General features: G+C 39.0%; 1 protein-coding gene across 2 annotated transcripts in view; it reads right to left on the reverse strand.

Annotated features, from left to right (window-relative positions):
* Pi3K68D (phosphatidylinositol-4-phosphate 3-kinase catalytic subunit Pi3K68D) overlaps positions 1 to 22,348 on the reverse strand; it is a 31,366-nt gene that overhangs the window by 8,527 nt on the left and 491 nt on the right. Inside the window, exons 3-30 of one of the 2 annotated variants that reach the window (XM_076116597.1) lie at positions 21,075 to 21,195; positions 19,901 to 20,026; positions 17,401 to 17,974; positions 15,349 to 15,430; positions 13,376 to 13,563; positions 12,922 to 13,012; positions 12,542 to 12,685; positions 12,171 to 12,259; positions 11,647 to 11,884; positions 11,168 to 11,340; positions 10,556 to 10,766; positions 9,873 to 10,077; positions 9,256 to 9,465; positions 8,752 to 8,870; positions 8,299 to 8,477; positions 7,762 to 7,928; positions 7,168 to 7,301; positions 6,785 to 6,873; positions 4,872 to 6,605; positions 4,346 to 4,503; positions 4,003 to 4,090; positions 3,784 to 3,913; positions 3,126 to 3,281; positions 2,608 to 2,758; positions 2,039 to 2,195; positions 1,525 to 1,658; positions 939 to 1,046; positions 372 to 572 (exon numbers count right to left, since the gene is read on the reverse strand). In XM_076116597.1, the coding sequence (XP_075972712.1) occupies positions 372 to 572; positions 939 to 1,046; positions 1,525 to 1,658; positions 2,039 to 2,195; positions 2,608 to 2,758; positions 3,126 to 3,281; positions 3,784 to 3,913; positions 4,003 to 4,090; positions 4,346 to 4,503; positions 4,872 to 6,605; positions 6,785 to 6,873; positions 7,168 to 7,301; positions 7,762 to 7,928; positions 8,299 to 8,477; positions 8,752 to 8,870; positions 9,256 to 9,465; positions 9,873 to 10,077; positions 10,556 to 10,766; positions 11,168 to 11,340; positions 11,647 to 11,884; positions 12,171 to 12,259; positions 12,542 to 12,685; positions 12,922 to 13,012; positions 13,376 to 13,563; positions 15,349 to 15,430; positions 17,401 to 17,974; positions 19,901 to 20,026; positions 21,075 to 21,195 (6,157 nt within the window). Of the gene's footprint in view, positions 1 to 371; positions 573 to 938; positions 1,047 to 1,524; positions 1,659 to 2,038; positions 2,196 to 2,607; positions 2,759 to 3,125; positions 3,282 to 3,783; positions 3,914 to 4,002; positions 4,091 to 4,345; positions 4,504 to 4,871; positions 6,606 to 6,784; positions 6,874 to 7,167; positions 7,302 to 7,761; positions 7,929 to 8,298; positions 8,478 to 8,751; positions 8,871 to 9,255; positions 9,466 to 9,872; positions 10,078 to 10,555; positions 10,767 to 11,167; positions 11,341 to 11,646; positions 11,885 to 12,170; positions 12,260 to 12,541; positions 12,686 to 12,921; positions 13,013 to 13,375; positions 13,564 to 15,285; positions 15,431 to 17,400; positions 17,975 to 19,900; positions 20,027 to 21,074; positions 21,196 to 22,348 lie in introns of both variants that reach the window. The other variant, XM_076116596.1, reaches the window with a different exon arrangement.

The raw sequence follows: 22,348 nt of genomic DNA on the forward strand, positions 1-22,348 counted from the left end.
AAGAGAAAACATATTGTAGTAGTTTTTTAACTAAAATAAGTTTATAGTGTGTTCACATAAGAGGGTTAGTGTAAAGGCAGTTTGATAACCTACATACCCCAGACACTTTAAACACTTACAGATGAAAGGTTGAAAAACCTTGTGAAGCGAATAAACAGCCAAACCCCCATGATTAAAACAAACTCAGGCTGTTTAATTTCAACAAAACCAGTTTCTAGTTTCTAGACATACATTTTCATAAATACTATGATGCTCGCGAACTCAGGGACTTAGAAATCATCCTTTGCGTCACGTTTTCATCTTGCTAATTTACCTTATTTTTAATACCAATTATCTATAAATTAGTCTAAAAGATAATAATGCAACCTTACCTGTGAACTTTAGCCAAGGGGAAGTGCAAGCAGATCTTCTGATAAAGCTCGGTAAAGTGCTTGTAGGAGCGGTAGAGCACGAAGGGCGTGGCTTGCCCCTGGCGGTAGATACGTAGCGAGTACACGTAGTGTTTTTCCGGGTCGTAGCGCTTTTCGTAGCCGAGACACTCTACGCTCACCAGTCGACCTTCTTGAGCCATACTGTATCAAAGAAAAATTGATTTAAAGTTTTTTTTTCATTCTCGTGTGTCAAGGTGACATGCCATCAACTTTAGATAACTTTTAAGTTAACGCTGTCTTTATCACTTTAACGTGCATCGTACTGGCAGAAATACTTTTGAGCATCACTAGAAATTAAAACTGTGGAATATTATACTCGAGCCATTTCAAACGTGCGAACTAAGTCATGTCATTTTATCGGAGTCTCTCGCTCGCACTTACACATTGTCACATTCATTTCATTCTTTTCATTGTGACGTAGTTCGCACGTTTGTAATGGCCTGATCATAGTAAGTATTATTCGGTATATTAGTAAGTTAGTAATAAGTATTATTCGAATATACTTACGTATAAGTTCTGGGCATGAACGACAGCAGCTCAGACGAATTACTGCTTTGATCGCCACTAGCGCGCAACTGCGCCAAGTTGTGGAAGAAGAAGTTTATTGGAGTGAACCTGGACAATGACAATAATATTATTTATAACTAGCTGACCAGGCAAACGTTGTTTTGCCATGTAAATTAAAAAAATATATTGTCACTTAGGGGTATGAAAAATAGATGTTGGCCGATTTTTTTTTGTGAATCTTAACCATTCTCAGATCCCCTTGAACACACACAAAAAAATTCATCAAAATCGGTCCAGTCGTTTAATAGAAGTTCAGTGACATACACACTTACAGAAGAATTATATACATATATAAAGAAAACAAATCTCCGGCACTTGTCAATTTTTGTCTTACTACCACCATAGTGTATCATCCCGCGACTGGATGTGTATGGCGGTAGCCGTTTCAAGACAAATCTCGTTAAGTATCGACTTGCGTAGCTTTATGTGTTAAAGGGCATAATATCTGAACCGGAGCTAACAGTAGTTACTCCTATAAAAAAATGTAAAATGTAGAAGCACTGGCAGTGTGTGTGTGTGTACTGACTTGCTCTTGAGCGAGGAGTGTATGAGGCGCGCGAAGGCGGCGGCGGCCTCGGCGTTGGTGGCGGCCGGCAGCAGCGCCTTGCGCACGTAGCTCACGGCCGCGCTCGTCACGCCCGCCACGCCCGACATCGCCATCTGGGGAACAGGACAACAGACTACTGCTCACATTTGTGCTTAAAAACCATTTAACTTAGTTTTCAGTTAGATGATTGGAATTTAATACTCATTTATTATCCCCCCTTAATTTGTAAATTTATCTAATTTATGCTATGAAGAGAACAAGAGTAGTTTGTTAATTGTTTAATGATAATTAATATTTTAACAAATCTCGTAATTAATATAGAAATAAATGAAATAAACTGATAAAAAAATTATTTTTTTCAACAATCTTTATTTGGCAGTTGTAGGCACTCTTATAAGGACTGATGTAAAAGCGAAACAGTTAAGAATCAGTGTATCGGGTGTCTTCGCCATTGAGGTACAATAACGTATCAATACAATAATCATATACTTACCAAAGCGAACAGATCAAGTATATGATCGTGATGCGCCCGTACAATGTTGAACGCCATACAGCACAGCTCGACGAAGTGCTGGAACCGTTGCGTGGGACGCTCGCCGTCGTTGATCACGTATACCATGTCGTGCGTTAACACAAATGGAGCGCGGTCTCTGTGAAAAAGAGACATTTATTTTTAGATATATGTATAGTTAGTAGTTGGTGTGCTTTTCTTGTTTCTTTATAACTTTACGTCTGTATACACGGACATTTAGATAGAGGTGAATATAACACACTGGTTTACAATGTTAGTCTCGTATAAAACGGTGTTTATTGCAACATTCCAAGTGCTCTACCAAACTCGAAGCAGGTTAACATTTTAGTGTATGTAATCAGCATGGATTTTGAGATGAAATTGTATTGTAGAAAATGCTAGTCCAAATACCCAGAATTTAAAGCTACGGTTACATTTTCTTAGGGTATATTTTTCACGATATCCCAGTTCCGGAAGTAGTGTGTTTTTATTTATCACTTACAAGAAATTAATCCAAAACTGTATAAAAATTTAAATAAAAAAATACACACCTTTTAAAATTGCCAAACATCTGCGCGTCTCCTAGAAACTTGCCGAAGTCGATGTGGAATAGATGACCTGAAGTCTTCAACATGATATTGTCGTTGTGACGGTCGCATATACCGAGCAGATACGTCGCCACGCTGTACCCGGCACAAGACGCTGAAAAATAAGCATTGATTTTTAAAGACGTGCATTCCTATTTTTATTCAAGGCTTAAAAGCTGAGCAAGTTGACTATTTCTTGTAACACGGAAGTAGCGTCAAAAAGGTGTGTTGTAAAAATAAACGTAGGTTGCAAGTACTGCAATTACCATTGTTTTAAATTACTCCTAGAAAGCAAGTCCATTCCATTCCATGAGTAAGCAAGTTCATTTCCATCCAGTCCAGTCCAAGTACAATCTTACTAATAGGATTTGTACTACCAAATAAAAGTATCGCTTCTGGTAGAAACGCGGCCTTTATGTTTCTCATTAGAAAGCTTGAAAGTATTATTGTTTGTTGTTGAATACTAAATAATGTTTACTTACCCGTAAAATTATCTCTAGCGCGTTGATATTCTAGTTCGGAGGGGTTATGCTTCGCCAACCATTCAGCTATCGGCTTATCTTTAAATGATCCTGTCAATCCCCATTCTGTTTGTATAGCTCTCAATGTTTCGGCTTCCGATACTATTTCAATCATTCCTATAACAAACGCAAATCGTATTAAAGAATATCGTATAATAAGTACGTATACATTCGTCGCGTATACGTTCACCCTCATAGCCGGAATAGAAAATAGATTTTCATATTAAAAACAATATGTACATACTGTACATCATCATCATCATTATTGGCCTGAATACATCTATTGCAGATTATTAAGGTGGCAAAACCAACGTACCGCAATCACCACCTCTTCCTCTGGCACTTTTGTCTGTCGTCAATGTGGTCGCGGTTGCCACTCCCGCATAGGCTTTTTCAGCCACGAACAAAAGTGCACTAATTCTACCTGACGCCACCTTAATCATACTGTACATAGGTCTTTGAATACCCTTGATATTCAATATAATAAAGTAAAAGACAGTAAAATAGTAAAAGTTGCATTAAGATAAAATCTACAGTGTCCTGGTCCCTATCTCAATAAGAGATGATCAGTTTTAAACAATAATCGCGTTTAAAAAGAAACAAATGTCATTTTAATTACCTCTTTTGTCACTTGTAGGCAGCGCTTGGAAGGTGACCATTCGCAGATCAAGCTTGGCTTTCAACCACAGACTATCCATTACTTTGATTACTTGCAACACCAGAGAATCTTGTCTTAGATCGTCACCGACCTACAAAATAAAACAAAATTATATATTATCGTTAAAATAGTATAAGTTTACTTTATGGTGCTAAGCAGGTAAGCAGTAAGAGTTTTTACCTTGAACATAGCAGGAATTACTGCATTATCACTGCCAATGAAGTTTATCTTGAGCGGAAGTGTATTTGATGCAAAGTACATACAGGACCTGGAGACAAATAGTACGTAATGCGTGAGATATATTTCATGACAATCTAGTTCAAGTTACGGTGGAGCTACAAAACATAAAAAAATAATAAATGCACGAATGGCAGTCACAGTCATAAAGCAATGTGAGCTCGTGATAATCCTTATAATTTTTCAGATTCTCAATATTGGAGCCACGCGGGTCCCCTGAACTATTTATAAACAAAATATTACAGCTATTAAAAAGTACAGAATTTGGTATAACATGTCCACTTACTTAATATCAACATCATGTACATATTTGTGCAAAGCTAGCGGTAGCGCGGCGGGCTGCTGACGCAACAACGCCGCGAGCTTCGTGCTGCCCGCGCTTAGAGCACGCTGGCGGCCCGCCTCTTTGGCGTCCTTCACTGACTGGGCCATCTCTGATAATGTCTGTAAGAATACGAAAGGTGTAAATAAGTTTTTTAAATAACAGTCCAGTTTATATTGCAGACACGAGTCACACATGACAGATCAAATGGCTATGTTTCCTTATTATGTTCGGTAACCAATATTCGGGAGACAAGTTATGCGCAGAAATAAATTTGTGCATCTTGCACAAATTTATTTCTCAGGACTGACACGAACGGCGACATTTAATGCCGAACAGTGGTTTTCGCTGTCTGTGTGTATGGCTTTCGTCTGCGATTTCGACTGAGCTTCCACAAAATGTATAGCAATTCTTAAACAGGCAAACTCTGGCATTTCCTTGGTTGGTGGCCACATTCAAGTCGGATCTTGGGCCATTAATGTCAACATACCTTAACAAGCAGTTGTTGCCGGAGCAGCTCGTGCTGCAGGTTCTCCCCGGCCACGGCCAGCAGCGCGCGCAGCAGCAGGCGGTAGCGCCACGTGCTGGCCATGCCGCCGTCCGCCAGCGCCGGCTCCGCGCCGCTCTCCTCCAGCGTTATACATACCTTAACAAGCAGTTGTTGCCGGAGCAGCTCGTGCTGCAGGTTCTCCCCGGCCACGGCCAGCAGCGCGCGCAGCAGCAGGCGGTAGCGCCACGTGCTGGCCATGCCGCCGTCCGCCAGCGCCGGCTCCGCGCCGCTCTCCTCCAGCGTTATACATACCTTAACAAGCAGTTGTTGCCGGAGCAGCTCGTGCTGCAGGTTCTCCCCGGCCACGGCCAGCAGCGCGCGCAGCAGCAGGCGGTAGCGCCACGTGCTGGCCATGCCGCCGTCCGCCAGCGCCGGCTCCGCGCCGCTCTCCTCCAGCGTTATACATACCTTAACAAGCAGTTGTTGCCGGAGCAGCTCGTGCTGCAGGTTCTCCCCGGCCACGGCCAGCAGCGCGCGCAGCAGCAGGCGGTAGCGCCACGTGCTGGCCATGCCGCCGTCCGCCAGCGCCGGCTCCGCGCCGCTCTCCTCCAGCGTTATACATACCTTAACAAGCAGTTGTTGCCGGAGCAGCTCGTGCTGCAGGTTCTCCCCGGCCACGGCCAGCAGCGCGCGCAGCAGCAGGCGGTAGCGCCACGTGCTGGCCATGCCGCCGTCCGCCAGCGCCGGCTCCGCGCCGCTCTCCTCCAGCGTTATACATACCTTAACAAGCAGTTGTTGCCGGAGCAGCTCGTGCTGCAGGTTCTCCCCGGCCACGGCCAGCAGCGCGCGCAGCAGCAGGCGGTAGCGCCACGTGCTGGCCATGCCGCCGTCCGCCAGCGCCGGCTCCGCGCCGCTCTCCTCCAGCGTTATACATACCTTAACAAGCAGTTGTTGCCGGAGCAGCTCGTGCTGCAGGTTCTCCCCGGCCACGGCCAGCAGCGCGCGCAGCAGCAGGCGGTAGCGCCACGTGCTGGCCATGCCGCCGTCCGCCAGCGCCGGCTCCGCGCCGCTCTCCTCCAGCGTTATACATACCTTAACAAGCAGTTGTTGCCGGAGCAGCTCGTGCTGCAGGTTCTCCCCGGCCACGGCCAGCAGCGCGCGCAGCAGCAGGCGGTAGCGCCACGTGCTGGCCATGCCGCCGTCCGCCAGCGCCGGCTCCGCGCCGCTCTCCTCCAGCGTTATACATACCTTAACAAGCAGTTGTTGCCGGAGCAGCTCGTGCTGCAGGTTCTCCCCGGCCACGGCCAGCAGCGCGCGCAGCAGCAGGCGGTAGCGCCACGTGCTGGCCATGCCGCCGTCCGCCAGCGCCGGCTCCGCGCCGCTCTCCTCCAGCGTTATACATACCTTAACAAGCAGTTGTTGCCGGAGCAGCTCGTGCTGCAGGTTCTCCCCGGCCACGGCCAGCAGCGCGCGCAGCAGCAGGCGGTAGCGCCACGTGCTGGCCATGCCGCCGTCCGCCAGCGCCGGCTCCGCGCCGCTCTCCTCCAGCGTTATACATACCTTAACAAGCAGTTGTTGCCGGAGCAGCTCGTGCTGCAGGTTCTCCCCGGCCACGGCCAGCAGCGCGCGCAGCAGCAGGCGGTAGCGCCACGTGCTGGCCATGCCGCCGTCCGCCAGCGCCGGCTCCGCGCCGCTCTCCTCCAGCGTTATGCCCAGGAACTCCTGACTCGGCGCCTGCAAATGTAACAAATAATTGTAATTAAATTATATAAGTCCCCAAATCGCACTAGCCACCACTAGCCTTCACCCCTCTCTCAATTTGGAAAGAGACCCTTACTCAGCAGCAAACAATATAAGGCACTTTAAACATTTTAATTTAATATGAACATCACAATATTAGGTTTTCGACTTACCTGTGCGACATTTGGTAACGAATGCACGAGTAACCAGAACAACTTGTGGGCCACTGCAGGCGAAGCGAGAGCGCGGTATAGCAATAATTCTGAAATTAAAAGCGCTTTCTTAGTATTTGTTGTAATAGTTGTTTCAGGTTCTATTACAATGACTTAACTCACATCTGGTTCTACGTCATCAAGTTTTGAATTTTATTACGTATCTATAGGTGTTTACTTGAACGAAACTGTGTAATATCAAAACCTTTACAATCGGCTTTTTCGGAATTTTGAGTTTTGTAGTACACATAAATTTAATTGTTTTTGAGTAACACCAGGGAATAATAAACACACTGTATATGTAGTAAAGGAAAAGATAAGTTAAAGATCATCATAGTACGTACCAGCAATGGGACTCGCCTCATAAGTTTCGTGTCGTAAAGCCTGCGTTAGTTGCGGCATGACGCGACACAGTTCATCGTCAGACATGTCGTTTATCAACTTAGCTGCCGTCTCTCGCACCACGTGGTCTGGGAAACTGGAAATAAAACAAACATATGGAAAATTTCAGCAGAGTAATTGCTACCATTTTCAATGTTTTAAATACGAATTTAACATTAGAAGAGACAAAACTAACAATAATTGCATTTCTTTAAAATATTTCTTTTTTTTATGCTTGCATATCTATGACAACGTATACATACGTATACGTATACGCAAAAGCCCATTGTCTAACTGACTCTAACTCAAACGATAATGGGTGGTTTAACGATGCCCGAGAAACAATATTTGATCTAGTTTATTATCAAAACCTAAAAAAAATCAAGGCAAACGAAGGTTACCATACAAACGAACATTTGGAAAAGGCAAACACTTACAATGCCCGGTTTTTGAGTACATTTATCGATAGTTTATCTAGTCGGTAGTGGTAGATAAACAACCGCCAAATGTACCTGAAACCGGGGGTCAATAATGAATGTGAAATATTTTGTTCTTACCAAGGCAACAGTAAATGCATAGCGTTCAACGGCGAAGGTTTCTCCCACAATCTGAGCAGTGATATGAGCTGGTCGCGATGCTCTCCGTACCAGTTGGTAGCAGCCATTAATACGAGTGGCAACGCACCCGCTAGTTGTACTAGGTATTGACGTTTCTCCCACATTATCTGGAAATAAGTTTTGATGTTGAATATTGTAGTTAATTACGGTGCAAAAAATTGTGATTAAACCCTGCCCGTGACATTCCCCATGGCATAACCTCCATAACATATAGAGTACAGTTAAGTATATTGATTAGGTTATCCTTCTTTTGCGTGGAATCAGCTAAAGCGAGTGGGACGAAATTTGGCGAGGAGATAGTTTATAACCCCGGAAAAACAAGTGTTTATTTTTTTCAAATACTACTTCTAAACGGCTAACCTTGGGCATAAAACATTGAACGTCTACAAAAGTGCGTGGGTCAGTATTAAGTGTATTATTATGTGAAAATTTTGTTTAAAAATAATTATAAACAATCCAGCAAATAAACCTTCTTACCTCTCGACACTCGCTCGGCATTCTCTGGTAGGCGCCTTGTTCAATAAGATGCAGTAGCTGCGACTGCGTGTGTCCGTCCAGACTGTCGAACTTGGGCAGCTCGTCTTGTGTCAATGCTCTCTGTCTGTTCTCCTCTGTGTCTACCCACTTTACACCAGTTTGAGCGTATAGAGGGATTTCTGTAATAATTTACACACAGTTAATGATTTAAGCTTTAAACTTGGATATGACCACGGGGACAGTTAAATAAATAAGTTTACCTTTAGCGTCCCACAGTTGGGTAAAGGTTTCCTCCCGGAGTAAGGACTAGAATACCCATGTAGAACATGTGCGATTTGTAAACCCTATACTAACCTCGTTGTGGGGTTTTTGAAGTACAGTTTTAAACAATTTATACATTATTATAAAGTGTATGTAGCCATTACACATAATAATATGATAAAAATAACTTACCAATATTAACTACAGGGTGCGGTGTCGTCGGTGAATGCATGGGATGTGGAGCGGGTCCGATACGACGATCACAGAATAATGGCCATAGCGGTAACACGTAGTTGCCCGACGCCAGCATTCTGAAATTAACACACATTTTATTAAAACTACAATATAATTTGTCACAAAGTTAATAGACACATACATTGTTTTTACGGTCATATAAATTCATTCGAATCAGAAGAAAGGTATTTGAGTCATAACCATATTAAAATGACGTATACGCGCGTCCGTTTGAGCGTACGCGTACAAACCAATGCATAGCGTAAAACTCAGCGTTAGACTTTGCTTAAGTTATTGATCGTCGTAGATATAACTTGACTAAATGTAATATATTAACCCGTCGTAGTCGAACGGCTGTATCGCCGCCCAATCTAACTCGACCAGTTCGTATTGAACACCTTTATTTTCTTCATCTTCTATCCCACTCTATTGGTATAACTCGACTAAATTTAATATACTAACCCGTCGTAATCAAACAGCTGTATCGCCGCCCACCCCAACTCGACCAGTTCGTATTGTACATCTTTATTCTCTTCATCTTCCGTCCCGCTCTGTTGGTTGTTGTCATTCGAGTGTTGGTTGTCGACTGCTCGTTGCGAACGACCGAACAATGTGAGGACTAGACGAGATTCTCGTGGTAATGCGTTGACTGGAAGGTCACTGAGAGTTAACCTGCAAAATAAACATAGCATTTAAACTAATGTACCACTCCTGTACTTGAAATATTCATGAAAAAAAATTACAAAATAAATCAAAAATAACTTGTTCCATAATATACTAGCGAATACGCGAATACCAGTACGTAGACATAGGTATACACGTGCACGTGCACGCACCAGTAAAATTAAAGTACCACTTAAAATTATGAGTTTATCACCAGAGCTAACCGGCTTCCAACGGTCTATACACAGCAGAAACAATAGCACGTATTTCGCCACTAAAGTTTAGTATAAAGTTCCCTTTCAATCTAAATTAACGTACCAAATTTAGTGGAATAAAAAATTGTGATCCCACCGAGACGACGAATACGGATACTAATGCAAAAAAAATTGTTGCTATATTTTTCTTTATAAACTTACCAAGTATCAAATATAATCCTAGGATAGAAGGCGGCACTCTCTATATAGCTCGGATGTGTGACGTGCAGTGTGTTGAGCGGTCGCGTGCCGTAGTACACTTGCGCGTGGAACAGATAGTCGTCGTGAGTCCAACACGGGGGTAGGCAGTGCACCGCCTCGATACAGAATAGAGTTGACTCGTTTATCGTGTGCGCTGCTATTGCTTCTATGAAAAAAAGTAGAGAATTAATGGGTTAATGACTTAAAATAATATTTAATAGAACTAATTGGATTAAAGTTAACTTTTTTAATGAATTAAGATGTGTATACGACCAAGAGGACTGGAAGTCTAGGAGCGAGGGCTTTGCCTTGCCTTTGAGAATATAATAATAATGCGTATACGTAGACACCGCCTTCACGTATACGTATACGAAACTTGATTATTCTAGTTATACTAAACTACCAAAAAGTTACTTTTGAGACTAACATCAAAGTTGGATATTCTGAAGACGGTTGGAGACATATTGACATATTTTTTCATGACATCATTCAGGTGACAAATTTTAGGTATGGAAGATTGAAATCTAGAATGTTTATTGAAGATCATCACGGCTACTGTACAAGTGGTAAAAACTCACTTAAATTTTGTAAAAAAAAACACAATTTACAAGTGCAAAATGCATAACACATGTAGTAGTACGCACTGTTCATGTTGTGCGGCGTGAGGTAGTGCGTGTCCTGCAGCTGGAAGTCCAGCAGGCGCGTGCGCGCGTACAGCGCCAGCAGCGCGCGCACGGCGTCCCTGAGGCGGGCCGCGTGCGCCGCCACGGCCTCGCGCCGCGTGGCGCCGCGCAGCGACACGCCGCAGTACGGGCCCGCCTCGCCCACGATCTCCGGCGTCAGCTGCTTGCCGCCCTGCGCACACACATACGTGGTCCAACGATGAACCACCCACAGTTACTTCGACGAACTACGAATACTTAGCTTTGGGTAATCTTATAGAATTCACGTTCAAAATAGACGATATTTGAAAAGAAGTAATTTTTTGACAAGAAACAATAACCACTTTCGTCGTAAAAAGATTGTAATCATCTGCAATTTTATTCTTTTTCAGACATTTAATCTCAAGAACATACTGTAAAAGGGATTTATACAACACGCTGCCTACCTGAGATAAACGAAAAAAACTTAGAAACGTAATCATCAGCACTAGAAATCGTAAAATTTGACTCATTACCATTATTATAACAATTATAACCTTACTTATTTTCTTAATTATTAACACAAAAAAAACGTGAGTAATATATTTTACTTACATGTGTCGTACACGCTTGTGCAAACGAATTTAACGTATGCGTAAGGTGCAGTGTCTCTACACCTCCCGCCAGTGCACAGATAGCCTTAACAGCTTGGAACACGGCTTTTGGAGAACATGTGCCTTCCGCGCCCGTTACACCTATCGCACGAGATAACTCGCCTTCTAGCGTTTCTGTAATATAAACATATTGTTTTATTATTAAGTAATTTATTTCTTATTGACGAGTTGCAGTAACTTAAATGCCTTCTTATTTGTCAAATTTATAAATGCAAAAGTTTTCTTATTTATTATTATTTATAATTATTGCAAAGGATTCTTTAATATTCATATTGGCATTAAGGAATATACGTAATAATGTGCATACCTAAACGAAAAATTCGTAAAAAAGCAATTACGAACGTGTACGAGCGTATACGATGACATCATACAACATTACTTTTTACAAAAATATGAAACCAAAATAACTCTATAACTCACCAAGTAATATAGATAGATTATCAAAAGACAACATGGGAGTAGCTCCCTGACACGGCATCAAATCGTCCAATGTTAAATGTGCGTCCCTTGCGTCGTCCCTCTCTGTTCGCGCCAGCGCATTGTCGCGTCCCTCCGTCAAACAGAACGTCACGTCTTTCTCTAAACGAACACATTCACGTATGTAGTCGTACTCGCTCAGTGAACTGCCTGGTGTTAGGTATTCTTTTGCACCCCAAACCTGAGAATTTACGAAAACCATTTTGATATCTGTGTTATAATAGCTTAATTTAATGAAGAAATTAAATGTAACTACTTCTAATTAGGTGTGGCCTCTACGTTTCAATTCAGAGGTCAAACGAAAATATCAATTTTAGTGGCCAAAACGCATGGAAAATAACATTAAGATTATGACTCTATTAGTGGCAAAATGTGGTTTAATTCTTTATTCTATTTTCTCCTATCGTCCTCATTTGTATTACAAAAAACTTTTGTGAAAGGAGGGACTTTGTAGCAATAAAACTCACCCGCAGCATATATTCAGACATATCTTCTCTAATGTCCTCATCCAGAGAACACACTACAGTTAATATCACATGTTCCACGGTCGATTCCACTGAAAACAAGATACAGAAATTTTCATACAAATCAAACCTTCTTCTATTTGTTATAGAAACTATTTTCCAGTATATACACCGAGATGCCTTGGTAAAAAATATAAGTTGATTACTTTTAGAAAACAAGACTCACAATATCAATAAAATTTTAAATATAAGTTCAATTTCAATACATATATATTTTAAATTACGTGCTTTTAGGAGTAAAATTACTCGTACGTCACATTTGTCAAAGTAATATAGACTTTTTATAGCCAGGAATAAGTAAGCCTTTATCTTACCGTCCGAGGTGAAGGTGAACGGTTCTTCGGAATGCGCGTGGTGGACTAGAATCTTGATGCTGGTGTTGGGTGGGTATTTGCCGCCAGATCGCGCGGCTATCACGTGACCTGGGTTTGTCTTCTCGTCAGAGTATACGAATCTTTCTGTAGAAACAATGATTTTTTTGGTAAGAATATGAGATAAGTTACACCCATGTTAAAAAATTCACAACTGAAAAGTCAGCAAGACATTTTATAGGTTACGCGGGATACGTAAAGATGAGATATTTAGTGTTTTCTTATATACGATCAAGTTTGAATCTATGCAAACACCCAATGGATTTCTAAAACACTTGTATAAAAAAAACAAAAATATAAAGTAACTCGTAATGAATACTTACTTCTGACATCTAAAACCATTTTCAAAAATGCTTTGTGTTCACTATCATAATTCCTCGTTCTTGATTTCACTATACAATCATAGAGCTTATTCTGAAACAACAAAAATAAGTGTTTACCACTAAATAAAACATACAAATCAACTTTCTGATTGCATTAAAGCTCTTCATGGATTTTGTTATTATACTCGGGCCAAACTAAGCCATGTATAATGACATGACTTAGTTCGCACATTTCTCGCTCGTCCTTACATTATGACGTAGTTTGCACGTTTGTAACGGCCTTATTAGAGGGTCGTAACTGACATTCACTAGTAAATAAAATATTCAAATAGCTATCGTACTGAAGGTGTATAATAACTACTGCGTGCACGTAGACGTTAGTACATTACGTATACGGCCAAGTTACGCATTCACCATTATAACGAAGTTTAGTATAGTAATAATTTCAACTTACTGTAGTAGATCTCAACGCTACAGCAGGCACGGTGGGTATACTCTTAGGCGGCGGCGACGGCAACGTGTCCTTCTTCTTCACAGTCGCGTACACCGCCTCTCGCATCTCTGTCTCGCCGTATAGAAAGTCTAGTGGGTCGTACTCTTCGTACACGCTGCTTGAACACTCGCTTGATACCGCTGCGTGCTCTGTGGAAGTTAGTTGGTAATGTGCTGAAGGTTAGGTGTGAATGTCCCATGTTTTGTTAAAGTTATAACCACTTTTCAACCCATAAACATATTGAAACCCATATTTTCTGCTGCTTACACAGACAATAAAACGCCTTACGTCAAAAGTCATGATCTTAATTTAGCTTATTATACTTAACCCAAGTGCTTTATTAATTTATTCACAAAAAGGTAAGCAAACAAAACAAAAATCACAAATGAATAATGAAAAAGTGATTGTTTTAGTTCTCTATAATTACAATGACATTTTATCCAACGAATTAAAAGTGGCCATTCAGAATGCGACTACAGCCGGTGAAACCTGCTCCGAAACGTCAGGCATTTTAAGGTAATATATTATGCGTGTTTGTGATAATTCCCATATTCTATTTGGTCGTTCGGAAAGTCATTTCATTTTTTTTTATCAGTTCCGAGCTCCGAGGATAATCCCAGAACTGGAATTTTCCACAAAGCTATAAAATGCATGTAAACCGTGGTCCATTCTACAACAATGACCATGTAGGTTCATATTGCATAGTATTTTTCCCTTATATATGAACTAAATTGATTTGATTATACCTTCATCACTATCGAAAATAAGTGCAACCCACGAATTAACGTGTAAAAATAAACGTGTCTTATAAAATAAAGATGATTTTAGCACATCCCACACATATTATACACAAAACAAAAGAAAACCTGTACATAAATGATGGTAAACAATCATGCTTACTATCGAAATGTATTAAGAATAATTAATAATGGATTCAGGACTTCACAATGAGAACGTTCATTCGACATACTTGTACCATTGAACTGCTAAAACGACACGTCCAATTATCTAGTTATGTAAATTGAAAATATACTGTAATTGCATGTTTTTAACTACCACACGTAGGAAGAGTATTCATTCAAAATTGGCTTCTAAAGACGTGCAATTAAGGTGTATTTTTACTCATCTTTTCTAGCGTGACATAGTTGCAGTTTTAGGTTTTTAAATACTAACTTTGAACAGTACAAACATTGATTGCTAACAATACAAGTTGATCACAAATATTATTAATAGAATAATCTATCTCACGTTTTCCTTATATTTATATAAAATCAGAGTAATTCAATACAATAAATTCTAAATTATCCTTTACAGATAATAGGTTAATTGTTAAAACTAAATAGTGTAATAACATTTCCTCATTCATGGATAAATTTCCTTGGTATTATTCCATATTGTAGTATATCAATCAGTCCGCATATTCCGAATTCCGAACTTGTGAGATCATAACATTTGAATAGACACTTCTCAATCAAAAATAAATATAATTCTAACTATTTCTATCCCACTGTTGAACAAGAACCTCATTTAGAACGGGAGAGATGTCTTAAGTTTGAGTCTACATACACATATAAAATCACGCCTTTTTCCCATATGGGTAGGCAGAGACCAGAGAACACTACTTGGTACAATCTTTATAAACTTCCTTTGCTTCATTCACATCTATACATCTTAATACATATATGGTATAGGACCGCCCTTTACGAGTACTAAAGTTTGAACCTAATATAAAGGAATAATGATAGACGTGATACCAAATAATCTCATACATATAATAACAGGGACCGTAAAGTGGTTGGTTTCAAGGAAAACGCAAGATAAACCATAAATTTCTCATTGTAAAGTCGATAATGGAACACAAACCAACTCACCCATATTATTTTTCTCAGTTAGTAGCGGATCAAATGCCTCTAGCACACTGACTCTTACGCTACCTTGCGCGCTGGTGTTGCGACCAAAGTCGATCAGATTCATTGACTTGGGCAGACTACCTACTGTGTCGTTTGACTCGTTCGACTGGAAAGAAAGTAATTTCTGTCTTAAAAAGTATTCTTAAAAATACTTCCGCATCAAGTAATTATCACTAACAGAGCCCAGACAGCTATGAACCGAATATAGAATGCGTTTTAGAATCGAACCCACGACATTTGTGCGTAGAGGTAGCGGCCTGACAAGCTTGGCCAGTATGCTACGGATAACTTCTTATTTCTTATTTCTTATTTTATTCGGAAAACAAACAGTTTCTAAATCTAGGGTTACAACTACATACTTAACAAATAACCATTTATGTGTTTTCGCATATAAAAACTTATATAAACAGCTAGAGCAATGAATTTATATTTAAGTGCCTAAGTGTTTACAATTAAAGAACCGACTCAAACCACTGATTGGTCATAGTACGTTTAAATTTCGCGGGACTTTTATTGAACAAATCAAGCTCAGGATTGTCAGCCAGTTGGTTAACGTAACGCGCCGCTCTTGGAAAGAACGAGCTTCCCCTATAGTTGGTAGTGCTATGCGGGACTGATAGATATGCAGGAATCCTTACTGTTCTATTAGGCACTTTAATGTCCAACATTGAGAGGAGATGTGGAGAGTCTATTAGAGACTGTGCAATTTTAACTAAGAGACTTACGTCTGCAATCTTTCTCCTCTCATAAAGGGGGAGTAAATGGTGTCTTTTACATCTCTCTGTGTAATTGCTATCTCTCTGCCTGCATTTAAACTCTAGAAATCTAGCAAATTTACGCTGAACGCCTTCAATTCTATTAATATAAATGTCATAGTGTGGATTCCATATTTGAGAGCAATATTCTAGAGAGCTGCGAACGTATGAACAATATAGGACTTTCATGATTTTAAGGCTGTTGAACTGTGAGCAAGATCTTTTGACAAAACCTAACATCTTATTGGCTTTAGTAACAATATATTCAACATGTTTGTCATACAATAACTTAGCGTCGTGTATGACACCCAGGTCACGAATATGATTGACTCGCTTCAGCACAGAGCCTCTAAGAGAATACTCATAATTAATTTTATTTGCTTTACGCGTGAAGCTAATAGAATAACATTTCGAAATATTTAAGTCTAATTTATTGTTTAAACAGTACTCCTCGAATCTGAAAAGATCTTGCTGCAGCAACAAGCAGTCGTTAGTTGTTTTAACTGCTTTGAAAATTTTCATGTCGTCAGCATAGAGTAGGAATTTAGAGTTTTGAAAACATAAGTAGATGTCGTTTATATATATATTAAATAATAACGGCCCGATCAGCGAACCTTGAGGGACGCCAGAGGGAACAGTTAACCACCTAGAGACATAACCATTAATTGCCACGGCCTGGGACCTATTTTTGATGTAAGAGCTAAACCATCTAAACAGATTGCCATGTATTCCTGCTGCTAATAACTTATCCAGAAGTATTGAATGATCGATACGATCAAATGCTTTACAATAGTCTGTAAAGATGGAGTCTACCTGACCGCCAGAGATCATATTTGACGTGGTGAAATCAACAAAGGATAGTAAATTTGTTGTTGTTGATCTGCATCTTATAAAACCATGTTGTTCCGGAATAAAGTAGTTAGACAGTGCAGAATATACTTGATTAAATGCTATACGTTCAAATATTTTAGAAAAAATGCAGAGTTTGGATATTGGCCTATAATTATCCGCCAACTGTTTATCGCCACTTTTATGTATAGGAGTAATATATGCGGATTTCCAAACGCCTGGCATATATCCTTCTGTGATCCTTACAAATATTGGTTTTCTTTTTCTTTACATACGCTGTAATTTTAGATTTCCACTGTAATCATTCAGTATTCATATAAAGTGAATCACGAATCACGATTCAAGAAACAAGTTTTCTAATCAATATCTCAACTTGTTTACATCTGATGATACGCAAATTACTTTGATACTATATTACTTTGATAATACATAACTATAGAATGGGTAAATAAAGTATAGTTTAAACCCTTACCGCAATACTGACTTCAGACAACTTCCTAGCGCTGGTATCGACTGGATCCTTCGACTCAGTCTTAACTGGCTGGTTGAAACCATTATTATTATTCACATTGTTACTCGAAGTAGCAGGCATGGGCGGATACGAATGTGCTTGATTCAATGACGGGTACAAAGCCGGCCTTGGCGGTCTAGATATCATATTTGTTGTATTATAGTTATATGCTGGAGGCGCCGGGTAAGGGGGGTATGGAGACGCCATTCGAGTCTGTCCATACTGTACGGGCGGGCCGTACATCGGGGGATTGATCGGCACGTATGTTTGTGGCATCTCTTGCGGTGGTACGACGGGAGAATAGTACCCATAGTTGGGCATCGGCGTGGGCATTGGTGTGGGCATAGGTGTAGGTACGCCATAAGATGTTGCGGGATACGGCGGCATTGCATTGTATGGTGGTTGGTAGTTGTAAGCGTACTGAGGCGCATAATGATAGCCCGGCCGTTGATTGTACTGTTGGTTGTTCATCGTGACCGGTGACTGTTCCGTCTGTGTGACGGTTAATGCTAGCTCTTCAGACTGTTGCGTCCTCCTGCGAATTGCGACATTGTATGATTAGTATTGCATTGAAGTTGTACGATTTCTATTTCTACATACTTATATACAGACGTCAAAATGTTGTATTCTTATATACAGGGTGTCCCAAAACTCAACGATAATCCGAGACAGGATGAAAGGCCAAGTCATACCGGTTATAGGAAAAATAAAAAAAAAATTCCATATCACTTAGTTCAGCAATAATAGACACTTTTCAAAAAAGTTGAAATTCCACACCCTTGGTCGCATTTTCAAGTGCTGTGATCACCAATGTCACAATTTCGCTGTGTTTCTTTGAATTTTGTGATCTTAATTAAATATGCTATTAATCGTATAACAAATTAATGCACAAAACATCGGTAATTTAACGCACGAATACAGGCTCTGCAATGGCGTACAAAAGATTTTTTCACCAGTCAAGCAAAATTCCTTGCATTTATTTCTTCTGACGCTGTGTCAATTTTCTGGCGAAGTTCTGATAGATTTTGTATTGATTTTGAATAAACTTTTCTTTTATGCATTCCCAGTAAGAAATATCTACTAGATTTAGATCGGGGGAACGAGGATGCCATAAAATTGTACCACTGCGTCCGATCCATCTGCGAGGATACTCTTCGTTCAAATAAAAATAACATGTTTAATGGCAAGAAAAGTGGCAAGTGTTATACCATTTTAAAATCTTGATTAAATGCGCCAACTTTTGAAATAACTTGCCAAGGGTAGTTTAGTACATTTTTTTTCAGTATGAAGCGTCAAAGTTGACTAACGATATTTTTGAGAAAGATGACTCACTAAAACTTAACTTTTTTTTATTAAATTAACGATGTTTTGTGCATTAATTTGTTATACGATTAATAGCATATTTAATTAAGATCACAAAATTCAAAGAAACACAGCGAAATTGTGACATTGGTGATCACAGCACTTGAAAATGCGACCAAGGGTGTGGAATTTCAACTTTTTTGAAAAGTGTCTATTATTGCTGAACTAAGTGATATGGATTTTTTTTTTATTTTTCCTATAACTGGTATGACTTGGCCTTTCATCCTGTCTCGGATTATCGTTGAGTTTTGGGACACCCTGTATAACATGAATCGTGTTGCTAGGCGCAAAACTCAAGAATGGCGACTTCATTAAATCTTTTTCTTTTAATATTGTTTGAAGTACGAGGATTACAAGCAAAAAATAAATTAAGAATTAAAGAGGTAAAACAAAACTAAGTTAAGAATCATCTATTAGGCGGTACGAATTTTGACGAGTCAGCTAGATCTTAATAAAACACACCCAAAGTTTATGTTAATAAATGAAATAGCATTTAATAATGACTCAATAGCATATGTATTCCGTGTAAAGATATCGCTATCGATATCGTCGTAAGCTTACTGTTTTATCAAACAATGTAATTTATCAAACAGTTATCAAGTAAATATTGAGTAAAATTGAAAGTGCACGCCATTTCGTAAATATCTCTAAGAAATTTTAAATTATCTACAATTTAAAGGGACTTTACATAACCACTTAATTAATAGTGTCAGTACATTCGTAAGTTATGATGGAAATATAATTCTCAACCCAAAGGAAGTTCCACTACCACTATTTAACAAACAATGTTTAATAGATAATCCTGGCTATAAGATAAGTCCTTTTGAATGATGCTTGCTTTGTATCGAAATATTTTTAGAAAGAAAAGGAAGAATAAATCGAAGAATTAAAACATATAAATATTGCACAGTATTAAGTAAATGGTGACTCAAATTTAAATATAGGTACTAGGTATATAAACGTAGACAGATACTATAGATCAATGCTATTTTTACGCGTCTCGTCAGTCACTAAGAGAAGTTTAGTACACACATTATCAAACAAGAAGCCATATAGGTAAGTAAAAATTTAAAAATATATATTTAAAAAGTCAACTTACTTGTTTATAAGTTCAATGTGCTCCTTGAGCTTGAGATGCTGTTCAGTCGGCGCATGTTTGGACGTGGGGCTCGTGAACGATATCAGGTCTTTGCTTTCAACCCTAGTTGGACTAGTGCCAGTCGATCTGTAGACACAAATACACGTGTACTGACTAATACATATTATTGTTCATGATGTAACTAGTAAACAGAAATACGTCATTTGTTTGTATACAATAAGGTAGTTGACTGCCGGTCAAATCTGCTACTCTATAAGATATATTATAGAAATACAGTGTAGTGACGTCACAGTGTCGCATTTTCGTTGATATCAAATGAGTGCCGAATAATGTTTCAGTCTGTAACAATTTCGACATTATTTACGATAAAAATTACATAGCCTGAGCATTTTAGGTGCACCTCTTACGAGTACAAGTTTAATAATTATTCGTTAACTCAGTCAACTACCTAGTTGTAATACTGTAGGTACCTATAAAGTATAGTAGTTTTTATAATGCCCGTAAAAAACCGTCACGAGCCGATCAGATATTCGAGATACGATCGCTGAGTGAATCTCACCTTTGCCCTACTAACGTAACGTAACGTGAATATACACCTACGCCTAGTGAACTATAAATTTTTCTTACTAGAGTTTTATTAACGGATTCATAGTTGTATGGTATTCTAGAACATTCTAGATGTAGTTTGACATTCTATTAGTGAACCAGCGTTTGGAATTTAGGCTTGTAATGTTCATGACTATGACAATAATATTTTTTATCAACATTTTTATTGTGTGTTATGACATGTGTAGGTACTAAGCAAGGTCACACGTACTGAGAGATATTCCCACTGTAGTATAAAAACATGTGATTTACATTTGGTAAATTAAAAACAAAAAACATAATGTATCAGTAATGAATTTCACGTAAGGTAGAAATTTTCCAGTAATTGATCATTATTTATTCTGTGTATCAAATTAACACAAGTAAGACAATGATATTAATAAAATTTCTTAACTTCTTTAACCTATGTATTATATACTTATATATTTTTTTTACCAAATTTGAGAGAGAAACCCCAATCATAATCAAATATGGTGTAACATTTATAAGACATGACTATGAAAAACTTTTGAAGATTGCTTTGACGCATGGCTTATAAGAAGACTGAGGTACTGATGTAGCTTATTACCTGGGACCGTCTGATATAGAAGATCTTCCTCGTGGGTTCCTCGGCGGCGGTGGTAACGCTGGAGGCGGCCCGTCAGTCTCCTCACGCCTGCGGGCACTGACGCCCACATCGCGCACATTATCTAAACAATATCACTGATAAGAACCACCAATCATCACACCAACACCACATATCTATAGATTATTTTTTTATAACAGATAAAAACTGTACCAAAGATAGCGAAAGCTAATTGTAAACAATAAAATCTGAAGCATAATAAACAAATATTCTTTTGTTTAGTTTGTATAAACATTGTAGAAGTGATAATTTTGGGGAATAACACTATTACTAATTAAAACATCATCTTCAAAGAGAATTATTATACAGAAAAGATATGTCGCAGTCAGGTCGACAGTTATCATGATTTCATGTAATCAGTGGCCCATTTACTTAATGTCATTGACCTTTTGTTTCCCTTCTGATTGATGTACATAAAAACATTTTGCTGAACTGACAATGCTTATTAATATTTCTTGTTTACACAGCATCAATTGATCTCGTTGTGCCAATAAAGGTACAGTTAGTCATTTCAATTGCCGTATCTTGAAACATTGTGTGTCAGTCAATTTAATTTTCTTAAAAACTTAAATTTAATAGTTTCAATGGCCACATATGTGGCTGAAGCAGCACTATAATTTAAGAACGCTATAATTTATTTGTAGATATATTTAAGTAAAGTTTAAAATTTCCCAAAAAAGTCATGCCTATGTAATTTTTCTTCAATTCAACGCAACATATGCGCAAGAGTTTATAATCTTCATGTAAAAACAGTAGATATTCAGATCAAGAAAAACTTATTAGGTTGTTTATAATAATTTTACTAATAAAATTAACAAAATAATTGATATAGAATATTAATAATGTTTTGTGTAAACATTAGTCTTTGTTAATGTTATATTAGGGCAGAACAGTTTTGACAAATTTCACAAAGTTGTATCAATATGATAACATAATTAGTTGTTATTGTTGTAGGATTTACACAAACAGTACATTAGCAGATCATCATAAAATACTGAACTCTTGCTTAGGAAACCAACTTAATAAATATTTATAATTTTTGTAATAATAAACTACTCAGATCCTTCTGTTATCATCAGTAAATCTGCTGAATTTATTAAGTATACTTCATAGAAACATGCACACATTTACGTAGGCGGTTATGAAATACATACTGAAGAATCAATGCCAAATTATACTGTCATAACATAGTGCATGAAACAGAAAGGTTGTTGTGC

Source organism: Anticarsia gemmatalis, chromosome 7, assembly GCF_050436995.1.
Source record: "Anticarsia gemmatalis isolate Benzon Research Colony breed Stoneville strain chromosome 7, ilAntGemm2 primary, whole genome shotgun sequence".
Taxonomy (NCBI): domain Eukaryota; kingdom Metazoa; phylum Arthropoda; class Insecta; order Lepidoptera; family Erebidae; genus Anticarsia; species Anticarsia gemmatalis.